This window comes from Lepidothrix coronata, unplaced genomic scaffold, assembly GCF_001604755.1.
Source record: "Lepidothrix coronata isolate B3197 unplaced genomic scaffold, Lepidothrix_coronata-1.0 Scaffold91, whole genome shotgun sequence".
In the NCBI taxonomy this organism is placed as follows: domain Eukaryota; kingdom Metazoa; phylum Chordata; class Aves; order Passeriformes; family Pipridae; genus Lepidothrix; species Lepidothrix coronata.
This window is the reverse complement of record NW_016690271.1, coordinates 1430773-1448354: the sequence shown is the minus strand read 5'-3', so window position 1 is coordinate 1448354 and position 17582 is coordinate 1430773. Positions and strand designations below refer to the sequence as shown.

The 17582-nt window shown below is 47.9% G+C and overlaps 1 protein-coding gene across 2 annotated transcripts in view; it reads right to left on the bottom strand.

The window, feature by feature from the left end:
- CLTC (clathrin heavy chain) overlaps positions 1 to 16835 on the bottom strand; it is a 30112-nt gene extending 13277 nt beyond the window's left edge. For both annotated transcript variants that reach the window (XM_017821653.1, XM_017821654.1), the window contains exons 1-14: positions 16730 to 16835; positions 9120 to 9327; positions 6788 to 7056; positions 6070 to 6231; positions 5158 to 5271; positions 4590 to 4763; positions 4244 to 4441; positions 3415 to 3615; positions 2689 to 2841; positions 2260 to 2382; positions 1854 to 1991; positions 1604 to 1768; positions 1316 to 1496; positions 766 to 929 (exon numbers count right to left, since the gene is read on the bottom strand). In XM_017821653.1, the coding sequence (XP_017677142.1) occupies positions 766 to 929; positions 1316 to 1496; positions 1604 to 1768; positions 1854 to 1991; positions 2260 to 2382; positions 2689 to 2841; positions 3415 to 3615; positions 4244 to 4441; positions 4590 to 4763; positions 5158 to 5271; positions 6070 to 6231; positions 6788 to 7056; positions 9120 to 9327; positions 16730 to 16771 (2292 nt within the window). In that variant the 5' untranslated portion in view covers positions 16772 to 16835. The remainder of the gene's footprint in view (positions 1 to 765; positions 930 to 1315; positions 1497 to 1603; positions 1769 to 1853; positions 1992 to 2259; positions 2383 to 2688; positions 2842 to 3414; positions 3616 to 4243; positions 4442 to 4589; positions 4764 to 5157; positions 5272 to 6069; positions 6232 to 6787; positions 7057 to 9119; positions 9328 to 16729) is intronic.
- Positions 16836 to 17582: the final 747 nt, after the last annotated feature.

Genomic DNA, 17582 nt, shown 5'->3' with positions numbered 1-17582 from the left:
TCAAATGACATACCTTACACCTCAGTGACACCAGGTTAGTTTTAGAGAATTCTCTTGGGAAGAGTTTTGCCATCTTCAGATATGATCAGCAAAATCTAAGACTATGCTATGTAACCAACAAACATGAAGGCAGGAAATGTTCCCAGATAAAGTTTTCCCCTCCCACATAGTTCCTCAGGTATTTATAGTAATGTTGGGTTTGTCAATAAGCTCGGGACTAGGACCACAGAACTTTGAGCACACCATCTTTTCCTATTCTTCAGCAATGTTTCAGCTCTGAACCCCAGCAGTAACATCAGTCAGCAGCTCTTTATGGAGCCCAGAACTCCTACAAAGCATTTATAGAATTAATTGACACTATTCACTTGTTGTTTCTGCAGTTGCTCAACTGAAGTTGATTACACTGGAAATAATCAAGTTAGCAACTCGTTTGGGCATTATGGTTGTTCTCAACCTTCCAAGCAAATTGTTTGCTACTTTACAGTACACATTTGTAACAAGTTCTAGGTGAGCTGGTGTATTTACTACATTTTAGGAGTTCAAGCCAGATTAATCAGTGAGAGACTGATCTGACAGATTCTCCATTGTTTAGATAATATTCCAGGCTCAGACTTTATTAGGAGGCACTGTCAACATGGTAGCTACCTCTGGTGTAAAAGGACAGTTGGATCCTTAAGTGCAAAGGTCAAACTCATCTACTTTCAACACCATGTTTTATCAGAACCCCAAACAGGCCAAGACAGTCCAGTGTTACCCAAACATTACCTTGAGGAAGTTTTTAACACGTTCTGGATCATAGCAGTTGCTTTCCCTGCAGATTCTTTCCACTTCTTTAATCTGTCCTGTCTTGCAGGCAGCTTGAATATACTTGAAGTGCACATCTGGATCCTGGCTGAAGTTTACAATAGAGCCCAGGAAATAAAACAAACCTGGAGAGAAACAATCAACACGTTATTCTGCTGGTCTTGTTGAGAAGTACAAAAGCCCAAATCCCAAAGGCTACATGAAGTCAAGATGACCATTTTGGACAAAGGAAAAAGGCCAGCAGCTTCTTCAGTTTACATTTTACTACATTTTACATATATTTTTCTACAGCTCCAAACTTTTCATAACATTTCAGAAAAACAAAATATGCAGAAAAATATGTTGGTGCCACTCCTCAAGGGGGAAACTTTAAGGTTTGGGCCAGGTTTCAAGACAGTTTTGAGGCCTAACTACTCGAAGTTCAGTACAGCTTTCCGCATTTCAGCAGACAGACATGCACACATGGATGAGGAGGTGAGCACCAGCTCCTTTTGCAAAAGTACAGACTTACCTTCAAAGCTCTTGAAGGACTCAAAGAGCTCAATGAGTGACTGTGTTGACAGCTGTTCATGGTATTTTGAAGCCACCTGGACACAGATCTGCAGGTTCTGACGGATGTTCGCAGACAGCATCGCACGCAGACACTCCAGAGAGTCTTCTACTGACAGGGACCCAAAATAATTCACTAGCCACTGCGAAGACACAGAAGCCATTTCAGACCCAACCAGATCACTCCACACTCTGAAAGCCATTCCTACTGGCCTGGTTTTCTGTAGGTGCAGGATGTTTGGTGTCCTACCTCAGGGTTGAGGAGGTGAGTGTGAACAACCGCACGCTTGATGTCGTAGAGGTCCGTGAAGTGCTCGAGTGCTCTCTGCAGCAAACCAGCCTTCTCACACAGCTGAGCTATGTGAGCCCGGTCGTAGTGAGTAAACATTTGGTTTCCCAGGATGGCATCTGCAACCTAGAAGGGATATTGGAAATTTCCCTTAGTCCCTGAGGACTGTGACCAGCTCAGCCAAGGCTGATTGGGGGCTCTGAGCACACACCTGAGGGGCGTGCATGAGGTTCATCTCAAGTAAACGTGTTTGCAGGGGACCTTCTGAGGGGCGATTATTCTTCAGTGCATCCAGCAAGAAGGCTGTACATTGCTGGATTAAATTATATTCCATAAAGACATCCACAATCTGCAAAAAAAAAAAAAGGAGGAAATTTAGGCTTTTGATTAAAAACTGGAGGTATATTTAAAGAAAGTACCATCAAGTGCAGCTGCCAAAGCTAAACCACTTATTCTGACACTGCACTAAGCTGTCATTTAGTGTTCTTAAAACCAGCCTTGTCCCACTAAGGTAAATCCAAACTTGTAGTTCAAAATCTCTCTCTGGTAAGAGAAGCCAAACTCTTTAACAATTCAACGCCTTGAACGTAAAGTTTCAGTGCAATCAAGTTATTTACCTGTGTTATATCTGCAAGAGGCTCTTCATCTTGAACAAGCATTTGTGCAAACTGCTGTCCTTGATCAGGGCTGATTCTCATTACATTCCTCAGCAAAAATATCCAGTCTGGAGTATATCCAACCTGGAGAGAGAATGAAAAGTAAGAGCTCAGCAAGAGCATTTAACCTTGTTAAACACAGAGCTCAGTAACAGCTACTGTTGGATTACACAACCCAGTCAGGATTTCCTCTTTTGGAAAAGGCTACATAGAGAAGTATAACAAGATACATGTCTGAAGTCTAGCAGTAGTTATTCATAACAACCTTGAAGGTTGTTGCAGGTACTGCACGGGCTCTCAGATTCCCCCACAGTTACTCTTAGCTGCTTTGGAACATGCACTAATTATTCTTAAATGAAGGACAGATATGGCAATTTAATTTCTTCTCACCTTCTTAGCATACAAAACAATCTTCTGGACTTGTCCTGTTTCAGCAAAACACTGGATGACCTTGTTTGGAACGTTGGCTCTCAGATAGACACTAAGTGCTAGTGTAGGATCTACAGACTTCACAAGGTCTCCCAGCTCCTCCGAGCACTCCAGCTGTTTAAAGACATAAACACAGTCAGCCCACCCTGCCATGCTGTGCTGAAAAGCACTACCACCTTCTTCCTCATTTATTTTCCTTTTGGACTTGTTTTAAAAAAAAAAAAAAATTAAGCTTGATAGCCTTAGCCAACTGTTTCTGCAGCGATTGTTCCTCATGCTGTTCCACAGGAGTCAAAGGCATTTTTAGAGCTAAAAAGAATGGATGACACATATCAGCATGTTTCTGGGGCTAATTACAGAAGTGTAAGCACAGCTCAAAGCATATGCAAGGCAGTATCCAAAGGAGTGGCTTGGCAAGAACAGCAGCAGCTCAGAGGCTTTCCATCCTGGCTGCACCCTGCTGGGATTTGAAGTGGAATGAGAGAAGCTCAGAGGGTTTGATTGATTCCCCTGCAGGAATGTGAGTCACAGCCATGGGTGCAGTGAACACCTATTGCTCAGCTGGGTGAGCACACCAGGGATTGAGGAGCTCCCAGATGATTTTTCCTGGGGAGGTGAGGAAGCTCTCAGGCATTTATGTGTGTGTGTGTCCCCTCAGGGCTCTAAAGGTATCGACCCCAAACTCACCTTATCTTCTTTTAACCATTTCTCCAGGAGCTGCTTTCGGCCCTGCTGCAGAACTGGTCTGCACAGCTCCAGGGACTCGTATTTGTTCAGCTGCCCCTGGTCCAGCAGGATTCCAAAGTACTGGAGCAGAGGGGAAGTCTGTCCTGGCTGAGCTGGGACGCTCTGGAACCGGCGGATGGTGTCTGGAGTACGCAGGATTCCCTGTCAGACAGACACAGGCACTTTCATTTCCTTTGCTGCTATTGTGGCTTGGCAAGAGTTTCTCCAGAAAGCTGGAGTTAATGTCACTGCAGCTGTCACAAGCATTTCTATGTTTTGCCAGCCCAGAATGTCAGGAGTAATACGGCTCAACATCAGCTCAGACACTGTCTGAGATGTTCTGACAGAAAATGTGCTATAGTAGCCAGTTAGATTTGTTTCAGTAGGACTGCAAATTTAAGCTCAGAATTAAGACATTTTTCTCCTTACAAGCAAGTTCCTCTCATCTAAATTTAGTCCCTTGGTCTGTCCTTTTTATCTTGTTTCCAGGTGCAGCCTCAGCCTGAAGTTGTCTTTTCACAGACACTTTTTTAATCACTGGGCAAGTAAAGCTAAGTCCCAGAAACATTATGCCTCATAGCCACTACTTCATCATTTATTCCTCCCCTCCTGTGTGGGCTTTAAGATCACTCAGCACAGAATCACTACTCACACCCAGCACCCCAAGTGCTACGTCAGGGCAGGAGCAGTAACAAGACTCTGGTCTTGCCACTGACGCAAATTCAGCTTTCCTGAAGCAAGAAGCTTAAGGCAGAGGAGTTCAGTGCTGCTCTGAACACCAGCCCATTACCTTTGGGGCATTGGCTGCCACTTTTGCTGCCTCAGAATAGTTCCCTTGTGCAAAGAGTGCGTTGAATTTCCTGGCAAAGAGCTCCTCGGCCCCCGCCAGGTTGTTGCGCACGGCCATCCGCAACGCCAGGTCGGGGTTCTGCAGCACGTTGGTGATGTAGGGGATGATGTTCTCCTCTTCCACACACACTGACAGCACCTGCACAAACACCAAGGGAAACTTCCAGTTAGCCCAAATATGACCAAGTTCATTTTTGGAAACTTTCAGACACGGATATGAGCTCTTCAGTGCATCATTAAGGGTCAGTGGGATCAGCTAAATAAGTTTCCAGGGCAAGTTTCCTTACTTGTCCCTTTCTGTTTACTCCAATAATTCCAGCTGTTGCTTCGTGCTGTGCAGTAACAAATATGGTCTCTCCACTGATTCTGTTCATGTAAATACAGGTGCCAGTTTCCAGGTCATACAAGTGGATGTAGCCATATTTCGTGATGAGAAACACCACATCATGCTTGTCACTGATCTGCAAAACAGAAATAGATGGATTGAATGTGGCACTGGATAAATGAGTGAGTGCTTTTGAGGCTCAGCAGACAGCTGGGCCATTTCAGGACAACCAGAAGTGCTGGTATATTTTTACTCGAGTAGTCACAGTAGAATGATGTTGGAAGAGCTTGAAAAGCAGCTAAATATACATGGATATTTCTTCCCCAAATAAGAACGTGCTGCCTTTGAATGGTGCTTGTCTGCATGTTTACTTTATCACCACTGAAGCAGGAGCAGCAGCCACACCAGTCACACCAGTTTAGGGCCAACCCTGGGGTCAGCAGACTGACCACCTGGCTCCCAGTGCCCTGCCACTGTCCCATCCACCAGGAGAAGCTTTGTTCTCATGCTCCTGTTGGCAGCTGCCATACCTGCATGGCAACAGGAAAGTCACTCTGTGCTTCAGGAGGGAAGAAGACATCCACAGCTTTCTTTGGAAAGGGTTGGTTCCCAGTAGGAGGTGTGCCAACTTCAATGATATGCAGCTGTGCAAGAGGCAAGATTAGTCTGTTAGTTCTTGTATCTCATTTATTTAACAATACCTTCAACAATGAAACCACAGCAATTCTCTCACTGCTGAGCCCTAATCCCAAGCTTATGCAAAGATGAACTAAGTCAGTCTTCCTAAATATTTTCACTGACTAAAGGTGTGGCACATGGAATTCATGTACCATAGGTGAGGGAAACAGTTAAATATGTTCCTTAGGTAGCCCTAGTTACTTGGAAGTTTCAGGATTCAGTTAAGTCACTTTATATGCACTCCTTCAACTTGGTTAACACTCTACAGTGATGGTTCTGAAGATGTTTCTCTGAATCTAAGCTTTTGTTTCAGCTGTCAAAGTAGCTCACACAATTCCAGTGTTGCCATTGACCACTAATTTAGCCTTGTAATACTAGTGCTTCATTTTTTTTTTCATGCAATAAACTGGAAATAAGTTAAGTCTGATACTGGGGATCAGCATCAAAGAAAGATTACAAGAGCTTTTCCCTCAAGCTTATCCTGTGAAGCTGGGAGTCACATGTTTCAAGCAGCTCATTAGGCTGGTCATGACATGCCACTTAACTTCATGACTCCAAAGAGGCTCCTGCTGCATCAGGTAGTCCCTGCTGGGAAGCTCTGTATGCATCAAATGTCATTTACATTATATATATATATATGCACTATCCAGACCCACACAGTCTTTCACTTGTTTGTTTAAATGCAACTTTTTGTATTAAGCCCCTGGTTTTCCTGAAAGCAGATAACCAGGGTGAGTCTAAAGATACTTAGAACCAAGCCTTACCTTACCCCCAGCTTGGCCTCTTACTGCAAAACAGAAGAGAGTGGATTCTTCAGCATTTCCTTCCATCTTGAACTGTGCAAAGCTGGCTGCATGTCCCTCGATGGGCTGGGACACTTTTCTATCTACAGAATACAGCTGCATTGCTCCCACAACACGGTTTTGCTGGACAAGGCAGAACAAGAGTCAGGAACAACAGGCGCTCAGACAGTAATTTCATTTAAATTAGTGCTGGTAAATATGTTATATCAAGCTGAAGTCTCATGCCATGCTTTCTCTTAAAAAGGCATCACTTCAGACTCTTAATCTTGCACAATGTTTATATCACCAAATCAACCAGGTTGGAAAAGACCTCTGAGATCCTCGAGTGCAATCTTTGACCCAACCCCACCTCATCACCTGGACCGTGGCACTGATGCCACATCCAGGCTCTGCTTAAACACCTCCAGGGACAGTGACTGCACCAGTTCCCTGGGCAGCCCATTCCAATGCCCCATCGCTCCCTCCGTGAAGAACTTTTTCCTAATGTCCAACCTAAACCTCCCCTGGTGCAGCTTAAGACTGTTCATATCACCACATATACAGTTACATCAACGCAGGATTTTCAGTTACACTCATTTGAAGATCAGGCATGTAAGAAAACAAACACATCACTGCTGCTCCTTTAGGAGAGGCAACAAGACGAGCTCTGGGGGTGCCCTGGCCTGCTGGGGTGAGGTACCTGTGCGGAGATGCCCGTGAGCAGGAGCCACTTCTGCTTGGCGTCGGTGCGGTAGTTGATGATCTGGCAGCCGGCCAGGCTGGAGTGGCGGTCGAACATCTTCACGGGCTGGGACTCCCCCTCCATGCTCCAGTGGTAAACGGCGTTATCCGTCACCAGGGCCACGGTGTTCAGGGAGATCCACTTCCAGAAGGTGACATCGTCTGTCATGGTGTGAGCCTTCATCTTGCTCTTCATCTCGATGTTGAAGATCTGCAGCGTTTTCCCAGCTACAAAACACAGCCTGGTCAGCAGGGGGACAGCGCAAGCTCCGGGGAAAAGTAGGAGAGTTGCACTAGGACACGAAACCCTCGGGACTCCCTTCAAGAAAAAGCTGTTCTACACCGGCAGATCTGCAGGGACCAGCTGGTACTTTTAACCAGAGCACACTCCCAGGGCTCATTTTACCAGTTTGCCACTGCTGAGCAATCAAACAGATGCGGAGAACAGGGTGGCAGGGGACAAAAGCTTCAGCCACACAAACAGGTTGTACGAGACTTCACGTCCACCCAGACCAGGTTACAATCATGCTGAGGCTCTTGGAAGTTGTGGGGAGGGCTATGCCAGTGTCATTAAAAACTATGTCCACATCTGTTTAAACTACTAAAAAAGGCACAACATGGAACAGTTAATTTGGCAGAGGGCTTTTGTAACTCAGGCTTATTAACCAAAACCTTTGGGTTGCACTAATGGGATACACAGCTACTGACTGCAAACCAGACCAACAAACTGTGCAAGGAAAGGGATCTAGTGACCAACACAAGCTCTAGAAGGCAAGAGGGAAAGTTCTCCAAATTACACAGAATGGTGCATACAAACATCCTGAACAGCCACCTGCAGTCATTGCTACCAGCTTTTACAACACAGTGGCAGAAGAAATTATTTCTTCCTGTTGAGAAGATAAGAAGGTTCTGACCAGTTCTACGAGTTTTAGGAGAGAGCTATTCAAGCACATGCTTGTGTAGCCTGAGAGGAATATAAAAGATCACATGAAACTAGATGCAGGTCAGAGTATCTGCTACAGTGAGTAACTGCAGCTCAGCTCAACAAAGTCACTGTGCCACAAGGGCCAGGGCCTGCACTCACCACGGACTGGTTTAGTCCAAAGCCACCATTAGTTCTGCAATTGTTGTGAGATGCTGAGTCAGGAGTTTCTCCAGAACTTGGAGAAATGTGTCTCCTACAGTTACTCAGGCAACAGCAGCAGTTTGGTTCCATATCTAGTGCAGCTGGAGCTTTAGATCAGGGGAAGGGACATTCAGGTAACACAGATCCTACATGCTGTGCAAGGGGTATTACCAGGCAAAATCTAGATTTGAGTCAAAAGGGTCAGTCCTGTTTATAAAAAGTTCAATATCAAGATCCCAATGGTTTAAGTACACCTTGGGTTCTTGAGTGGATTTTAGGAATCTTAAGGACTTCCTTGTTTGGAAGGGCATGAAAAACCTCTGGATTCTAAACACCACTGTTCAGCCATGTGCACCATAAATCTGAGCCATTTTATTCTGCTTTTTCTTGTCATAAGACACAACAGGAACTAGTACAGTCAATTGAAATAACTCACCATCTGCACACACAAGAAAGCATTAAAGTTGTGACAAAACAGTAGCACAGTATTAAGGTCAAAGTTAATAACATTGGATACACACAAATCTTTCCATTAGCAATACATGCATTTCTAGAATGACTGTATTTAAGGCTTTTTTGGCCTCTTAGGGAAAGAGATGAAAGCTTCTGGAGACTCCAGAGGAATGCTTGCACTCTGTATCATCAGAGATACCAAGCTGGATGGCCTTGTACTTCATTCACCACCCAACTCTTCCCTGCATAGTTTTACCCTTCTTATCACTGACTGATATAATAAACATGCACAAACTGGTTCACTGGCCAGACTAAGGCCTTCAGGAATACTTCCCGCCCTTCCCAGCCTTAGTTCTCCTTTCTGTAAGGAAAGGTGTAGTTGATTGACCTTACACACTTAGATCAGGTCATGATTCCTTAAAGCCCACACTTTCCTTCCAGCTCTCCTTGCTCAGAAGCTGGAAGCTTTTGGACTGAAGGAAAAACCCTCATCCTAATGAGCAGCAAATGGCAGGAAGTCTCAGCTGCAGCTTAAAGTCCAGCTGCCTCCAGAAGAACAGCAAATGCATTCACCTTAAGCTCCCATTAAGCTGTGGAGAAGTGCTAAGGGATCCTCCCACATAAATCACCTGAGAGACCTCAGTCACTCCCAGCCTAGTCCTACAGAAGGCTCTGCAGCCACTTCAAACAGCTCTTTCTCAGGAGTTCCTACCTTTGAGTGCAATGACTTTGCTGGCGGGGTTCATGATGGCGCTGTCGGCCGAGATGGGTCTCCGGATGGGGTTGCTGGGGTCGTTCATGTCGATGATCACCACCTGGGCCTGCTCTCCCACCTTCTCTCGGATGCAGATGAATTTGTCAGACTCCATTGTCAGAGTGCTGAACCCAATGTTTGCTGGGTTGATGCCCAGATTTTGGAGCTGGAAGAGAAAAAAGGTATAACGTTAAATTATTACCTCGGTACAGCCACGAAGAGCTTTTGTGAAAGTCGCAGGAGACATCTGGCTTCACATGTTTTTTTTGTGACAATACAACCACGCTGCCCAAAAACGGCATCAAGTGCTTGGGTACCTTCCCTTCAAGGTCCACTTACAACTTACCATTGAGAACTCATCTTGTGAGCCCCTCACAGCACAGAATCACAGAATATGCTGAGCTGGAAGGGACCCACAAGGATCAAGTCCAACTCCTGGCCCTGCACAGGACCATCCCCAGGAGTCACACCAGTGTTGAAGGCACAGTGAACTCTCCTGCTCCTGAGAGCTGTGCTGGAGTTGCACTTCAGTCCTCACTCTCACCACCTTTCCTCCCTGAACTCATTCCCCTGAGCTATCACTATTTCAAGCTTAACATCACACGTGAGGTGTCTGAGCTTCATCTTTATCCCTGCAGAGCTAAAAAAAGCTCCCTGTCTAGCAATTAGCTGGTCCTGTCTCACAGCAGGAGGCAGAGCCAACACACAGGAGATGGACACACTGAAGTCAGAAATGGCTCATGCACAGCCCTACTTAACACAAGGTGTCAATAAACCACTTCCTTCTCTGCTGAGCTCCAAGTCTTTGAATGTACACCCTGAAATTACGTTTCTTGCAACAAAATATTTTAGTTAATGGCACTCTGTGGTGTTTGCACCAGGCTACTGTATTGGGGTGGCAGCAGTAAGACAAAGTTTAGTGCATTTTTAACAGTGAAAGTGCAGAATGGGCAGTTCATCTCACACTGTCACAGACACAACCAGCTTGTTGGTGGATATACCTTAAAAGCTGCAGAGCAGTTCTCTGCTATCAGAGGAATTATCACTATTTTTCTTCCTGAGAGACCTTCAAGCCCAAGGTCTCCTGAGAAAGGCGAGTCCTTCAAAGCCATTTTGGGGTGATTGTGGTGGTTTGGAGCACTCAGCCCTTATCAGCTGAGCTCTGCACAGCTCTGAGAAGGCCATGCCCCAGCTGTGCTCTGCCTGTTTGCAGCTCCTGATAAAGAGGGTGTTTTACTCCACTTCCCCTTTGTCCAGCCTTTCCAACAGCACACGAGGAACAAGTCACATCCAAGCTGTGGCACAGCAAGAACAAGCTTCACAAAGTCACTTCCATGGGAGATCTGCTACCCAGGGAATACCTGACAATAAAGCCAGCAGACTTCAAGCAAGAGACAGTCTTTGATCAGCTCTTCCAAGAGAAAACTGTCCGAATGCTACAGCTATTAGAAAAATAATGAAAAAAGAAAGAAATGAAAATCAAACCCTACATCCTTGACAGGTCCAGAACTCTGTCACACAGATTTAAGCAAGTGTTTGAGGCCCAGCACCCCAGAACCTGACCACACATTCTCCAGCAACGTGGACCACTTAAAATTCCCTTTCCCACACTGAGCAGTGTTCTCTAGACCTGTGACTGTGGGACTGCACAGGAGCCAGGCAGGGTTATATGGAATCCAGGCAGGGTTATATGGAATCCAGGCAGGGTTATATGGAATCCAGGCACATCCCTGCAGGGAGAGAAGGTTGGAAGATGTGGGAGTTTGATCTGGTAGAGCTGGAGTGACTTACTGGGATGTGGCATTTCCTTTTGCTGGGGCTGCAAGTTTCACAAGAGCAAAATCATTTATCAAGCACTAAATTTCCTCGTTAATTTGGTAGAGGGGGGTAGTTTGAGTGCCAAGCAGTATCTCACAGCACTACACTCAAACACTGTGGACAGAACAAATCTGAGCAGCAGGTCCAAGCAGATGGCAGGACCTCTTAGGGAGCTCCAGACAAACCCACCAAATCAAAGTCACTTGGATATTGCAGGACAGATTTACCTTAATCACAATCAAACTGCCATCTGCTGGGTGTCACATCTGAGGACTAACCCCAGGGAGCGGGGGGAGATTTTAAAAGTGGTACTTCTTAAACTTCTCACTATTTTCAAAGTGAGGTGTCTCTTTGCAAAGATTCAGTCAACTGGTACAGGAGCTTTGAAGAAAGCTTGGAGAGGTTTTCTGATGGAGGCACAACCCTCAGGGAAGTCTTTAAGTACACACAAGCTTCTTCTGCCAACGTTTCATCTTTCATCTTAACAGACCCCAGTGTAGGAACCACGTCAGGAAGTCAATTCTAACTGTGACAATCCCTGCCTTTGATTGCACAAGTGTCACCAGCCAGGAGTGGCACTTCCCTCACCCACTGGTGAGGCCAACAGGGACTTTCCTTGGCTGCACCAAGGATGCACAGAACTCTTGAGCAGAGATCATTCCCTGGAATACAGGTTGTTTTCTTCCCCAGACTGGCTAAAGTCCAGGTGAGCCAGGCAGGCGTGTTTAGAAAGCTGAGCAGAGCAAACACAGATGAAGATAACTGTGAGGAAATGTGACAGCAAATATTCCTTTGGAGGCTTTTCTTGTGAAAATTTCAATACTATTCCATGTACAAACTCCTGAGCTGCACTACAACTAAAGGAGTACAGGGGGTTGTGGGTTTCCAACCAATTTACTACAAAGGGAAAATAACCCCAAACATTTAATATTGCACTCACTACATTTCACTGATTCACAAACAAGTTTAAAAGACTGAAAAAAAAAAGAAGGAATTTAAGACAGCCGTACATTTTACTACAAAAACCACTTCCTTGCCTTTCAAGCAGATATGAAAGCAGAACTTGCTCACTGTGCTTGGGCAAGTGATTTCCAGTGGGAGTTATTTTGCACCCACATCTGTTGGGAAGATCAGTGACACCAGTCTCCTGTATGGAATAAAGTGTTCTGTGAAGTAGAGTGGAACCACGAACCAGATTGTCAGGGACAGCAGCAGCTCCTGTGTCGCCCTGAAGGACTCATCTAACCCAAGATCAGATACCTCACTCAACTGCAGGCTCTGCTGAACCATGAAATTCTGGGATGGCATTTATGTGAACAGCACTGAGATGTGAATCATCCTAACACAGCGAGTGAACGTCTGACTGCCAGGATTATTTTTTCAGTGGAAGATAACTCCAGCCCATTCTTGGTAACCTACCCAGGGAAGTTGTCACATACATGTGAATCAAACTGAATGGTAAAACTGCTGACAAGAGTCTCTTTGTTGACCCCTTCCTGTGACAGTCCCTTTCCTGTGACAGTGCTTAGCTGTCACATAATTTCTCCTTGCCTACGAGGAAGGACACGGAACTGCTGAGCACACATTTCACCTCGACAGGATACAACCACTGCTCTTGTGGCCACAGGCAGCTGCTCAGTCCCTGCCCAGACTCCTTGTCCCCATGCAGCCAGAAATCATGGAGCTGGACAGTGTCAGCTAACAGAAAAATTACCAGTCCTCTGGGAAACAGGAGCTCCTGGATGTGCAGTGAGTCACATCAGCTCTGCCACAGGCCATGTTTCACTGGGCTGGATTGAACAAGGCAGACATCAGGCTACATTTCAGCTGCTGTTTTAATTCCATACAGGAAAATTAGAAAAGCAAACTTCAGTTACACCAAAAAATTCCCATTTGTGCTGCTCTGTTAGTGCAGTTGTGTAAGAGTCCCACGGCCAGCCCCTGGCTCCAAATACATCACTCTTCCCAGAGCAAGGTAAGAGTTACAGCGTGTGACAGCCTAGGAAGTCATGTTTTCAACAGATAAGGGACCTCTCTGCCATTCAAGAGCTCTTTATTTCTATATCCTTCCTATTTTGTGCCTCCCCCGAGCAGGCCCAGGCAGCCACCCCTCTCACAGCCACAGGGTGTGTTGTGTGACTGTTTGAGTCCCAAACCACCCTGGGGCTGTAGCTGCTGACACTGGAGCTCAGAACCTCTGGCTCCCTCTCCTCCTCCGTGGTTGGGGCCCCAGTGCCAGCACAGGGCACTGAGCAGCCACCAGGGCAGGCCCGTGCACTGCAGTGCCTGCTGGGAGGGCCATGCCCAGAACAGCTCATAAACTGCTTAACTAATTGCTCCTATCCAATTAGCTCACACACACACACACTCACACACTCTCCTCAAGACATTTCCATTCTTTTGTTACAGATTCTCCCTCTGTGGGAATACTCTAAACTCACTGGCTTTAGGAATGCAGATCCACTAAGAAGCAGAGCAAGAATCCCACCCAAACAGCATTAGGCAGAGTCCTCTAATTCCTGACTTTTATCCACCAGAGATGTAACTGCTCCAAACTAATGCTGTTACAGTAGAGATTTAGTGTTTTAGGCTGTATTAAACTGTCTCACTGTCAGCACAATACATGGAAATATTTTGCTGTTTGCCATTGTTAGAGTAAAGTATTGAATTGATATATTTTATTCCATGATGCCTTGGCTGTCCTGTTTTATTCTCTGGCACAGCTGTGACTCCAGAGCCACCCAAGTGCCACCACCCCAGGACAGCACAGCTGCCATTCAGGTTTGCTCCGTCAATGAACAATAGAGACAAGGACCCTTTTCCTAGTTTTAAAAAAAGCAGTTCTGTATTGGCATCAAGCACACAGCCTGAGCTGGCAGTTCTCTGCCTTACAGAACAATTAAAAAATTTCTTTCTAAATATTTAGGTTCAGAAGAATATTTATTAATGCCTTAACTCGGTACAGCAGCGGGCCTGGTCCAAGTCCAATTTTTATATATTTTGGGGTATTTTGTGTCTAAATGACCTGGCAATCCCAGTCCATCTAATCTGGGTCCTTCTCACTCATCAGGAACTTGTAATCTCAGAAAAGCTCCACTGACCCACCACAAAAAGCAGCTGTGTTTTACTTCCCTCCTCAGGCACTCACAGAAACATTTTAGGAATCCCTAAAACCTGCATAGGAGCAACCAGATTTACAATCATCCCACACACTGACCTCTGATCTCCCACCACAAGCACAGTGGATTGTTTCCTCATAGCCACTTCAAAAAGAAAAAAAAAAAAAAAAAGAAGTAGCACTGTAAAGTTTTATAATGTGAGTTTTGATAGCACAGGAACCAGGTTTCTCCTTGAAAACTCCCAAGGGAAGTTTCTCACAACATGTTGTTTTGAGGCCGGGCAGGGATGTACAGTAGACACCACACAGATAACACCTACATATTTGGGACAGCTGAAATTGCAGAGCATGTGATGGGACTCAAACAAACAAAACCTGAAGCCTGAGAACACATTTTGGTTTCAGACTCCCCAGAAAGCTCACTTGGCCCTGTCAAGCCAACTTCTTGCCCAAAGTAGATCTTTAGCTCCAGTTTGGGGTACAAAGCACTGTCCTGTGTCCCCAAGGCATTCAGGGCTTCTGGAACCTTTACTCCTCATTCCCAAATCACCAGCCAAGATCAGATTTCAATAACAGCCTGCAAAATCTTCCTCATTCACATTCACCACCTGCCTTTTGTGAATTAGGCTCTGGGTGGGTGCCTTGCCTTGCATTAAAGCATCAGCTACAAACTTGCAAGTGTTGCCCAACACCTGTAAGACAAGTTTCCTAGACAATGTAGGTCAGGCACAGTTCAAGAAATTGTACTATTGAGCCCATGAGGATTCCCTAGGAGCAGCCTGGAATACACTAAAACAAAACCACTGCAATAGCAGCGTTTCTGCTCTCGAAATTTATGTCAGAAGCTTCAGCGGAAAAACAGGAACTCCAAGAATTCAAATTCCTCTGAAAATTTCTCAATGAAATAAAATGAGGAAGTTCAGTAGGAGCAGCAAACTGGGCAAGAGCCACGTGCACTCAGGCTGAGAGGGCTGGACACCCCACCTGAGGAGAGATCAGCTCAGTGTTCAGGTATAAAAGATACTGGTTCAACCAGTGAAGAGGTGCAGGGAGAGAAAATGCAAATTAAGACACAACTAAACACATAAATCAGACTTTGGGCAGAACAGTCCTGTTCCACAGTAGTGCTGTCCTGAACCCTCCCAGCACTCCTGGCATGAGGCAGATGAGTTTCATTATGTAACAGGACTCATGTCATTAGAGACCTGGCAGTGGGTCACATGCAAGGTTTGGGGCTTAAATAATATATCAGAGGTGCATTTCCACAATGCTTTAGTAGGAGCTGGGCACACAGAGGGATGAGTTTCAGCTGAGGACACAGAACCACCTCAGCACCTGGGTCTGGGCTGTGCCACCACCAGGACAAGGCACTGCTCAGAGACAAAGCTCTGGGATTCCCCTGTCTCACTAAGGAGTGTAGGCACACCTCAGCTAGGAATTCTGGCCTGCTTTTCCACTGATATGGAAGGAAAATTCCTCACCTGATATGGAAGGAAAATTCCTCACCTGATATGGAAGGAAAATTCCTCACCTGATATTGAAGGAAAATTTCTCAACACTCAACAGTCACCCACCCAGACAGAAAGTAACCATGGCACCATTTTTTTAAACCCTATGGATAGTGGTAATTTACACCACAAAATAAGTATTTTGCAAGGTGCCTAGGAATTGAAATTTTTCTGTTTGAGTCAGGAAAAGAAGTCACTACAAATGATGGAAATCCATCAGTACATCAGTGCCCGGTTACACAAACTAAACACAGACACTGGAACCACGGGGCAGAAGGGGCACAGAAGCCAGGTGTGCCAATGTAGCTTTTATTACACAAAAAACCCTCCCCAGCAGTGAAACCAAGCTTAACTAACACCACGGCCCCAGCCAGGAGAACCGTGGCTCGCAGTACTTCGCCCCACAGACCTGCCAGAGGGGAAGTGCCCATTGCACAACCGGACCTGCACCTCCAGACCCCTCCCTGCGCTCCGGCTGCACCCACGGACACGGGAGGTGCGTTCCTTGGGAAGGCAGCCCCGAGTTCCTGCACATCTAGGACGTGTTACCGCTGCCTTCAGGGAGCCGTGTCGGGGAAGCGAAAGGAAATAACGCGGTGGCGCCGGTGCAGCGAGAGCCTGGGTTTGAGAGAGGGCACCTGGGCACCTGCACTGCCCCCGCTGCACTGCGGGAGCCGCGGCAGCTCCCGCACTCACTGCAGCTCCCCTTCCGGGACGTGACATTACACCCAGACAGCACCGGGAGAACCACTTACTACGCCCTCACAAGGATAGGTGTTAAGATTATTAATATATCTAGAAGGAAGCGGCGCAGGGAGGCAGCCCAGCCCTGCCCGGCTCGCCCCCGTCCCTCGCAGACCCGGAGCCGGGGCGGGATTTCCCCTCACGCCGCGGAACCACCCGCGCTCCCCGTCCGCTCCCGGCCTCGCCCAGCCCGGGGGGGCACCGGCAAGGGCGGCAGGCCAGGCCCGGCCCCTCAGGAAGGTGCCCTTCGGGCAGCGCTTCCCTCCCGGACACCAACACCCCGCGCCCCCCCACAGCCCTCACGGCGGCACCGCGGGCGGGCCCGGGTACGTCCTCTCGGCACGGCGGGGATAGAACAGCGCGGCCGCGCCGGCGCCCACCTGGAGGTGCTCCTGGAAGCGGATAGGCAGGATCTGTGCCATGGTGGCGGCGGGGGCTCCGTGCCGGGCCGGGCTCGGCGCTGCGGGCGCTGCGGGGCCGCGATGGCGGAGCGGGGCCGTGCGGAAGGGCTGCCCCCGCCGGCGGAAGGATACCACGGCGGAAGGATACGCGCACCTGCCGCCCGCCCGAGCCGCCTCAGCCGCGCCGGGGGCGCGCGGAGGGATCCGCCGGCGCGCGGCGCCAGTGGGGCGGCCGGGGTGATGCGCCGCCGGAAGGGACTATTTGGGGACGCATCACTCAGCGCTCCTTCCCGGCCTTTTTTTTTTTTGCCACATCATGCGACCGAGGGGCCGGCGGCGTCACTTCCGCCCGGCGCGCGCCGCCCCGCGCCGGGTCACGTGACCGCGCGGCGCGGCCGGGACAAGGTGACACCGGGGGGACACCGGGGGGACACCGGGGGGGACACCTGGGTAACCCCCCCCCGGGGTGTCCCTGACACCGGGGAGGGGGGACATGGGTACTCCCCCCCCGGGGTGTCCCTGGATCTCTTCTCTGGGGTGTGTCCCTGTCACCCGCGGTGTCCCTGGACACCCCCCCTCCCGGGTGTTCCTGACACTGGGATGCGATAAATCCCACCCCCCTCCGGGTGTCCCTGTCACCGGGATGTGATGGATCCACCCCCACGTGGGGTGTCCCTGTCACCCGGCCTGTCCCTGTGATGAATCCCCCAACTCGGGGGTGTCCCTGTCACCAGGGGTGTCCATGGATTCCCCCCTAGGATATCCCTGTCACCGGGATGTGATGGATCCCCCCTCCCTTGGGTGTCCCTGTCACCGGGATGTGATGGATCCC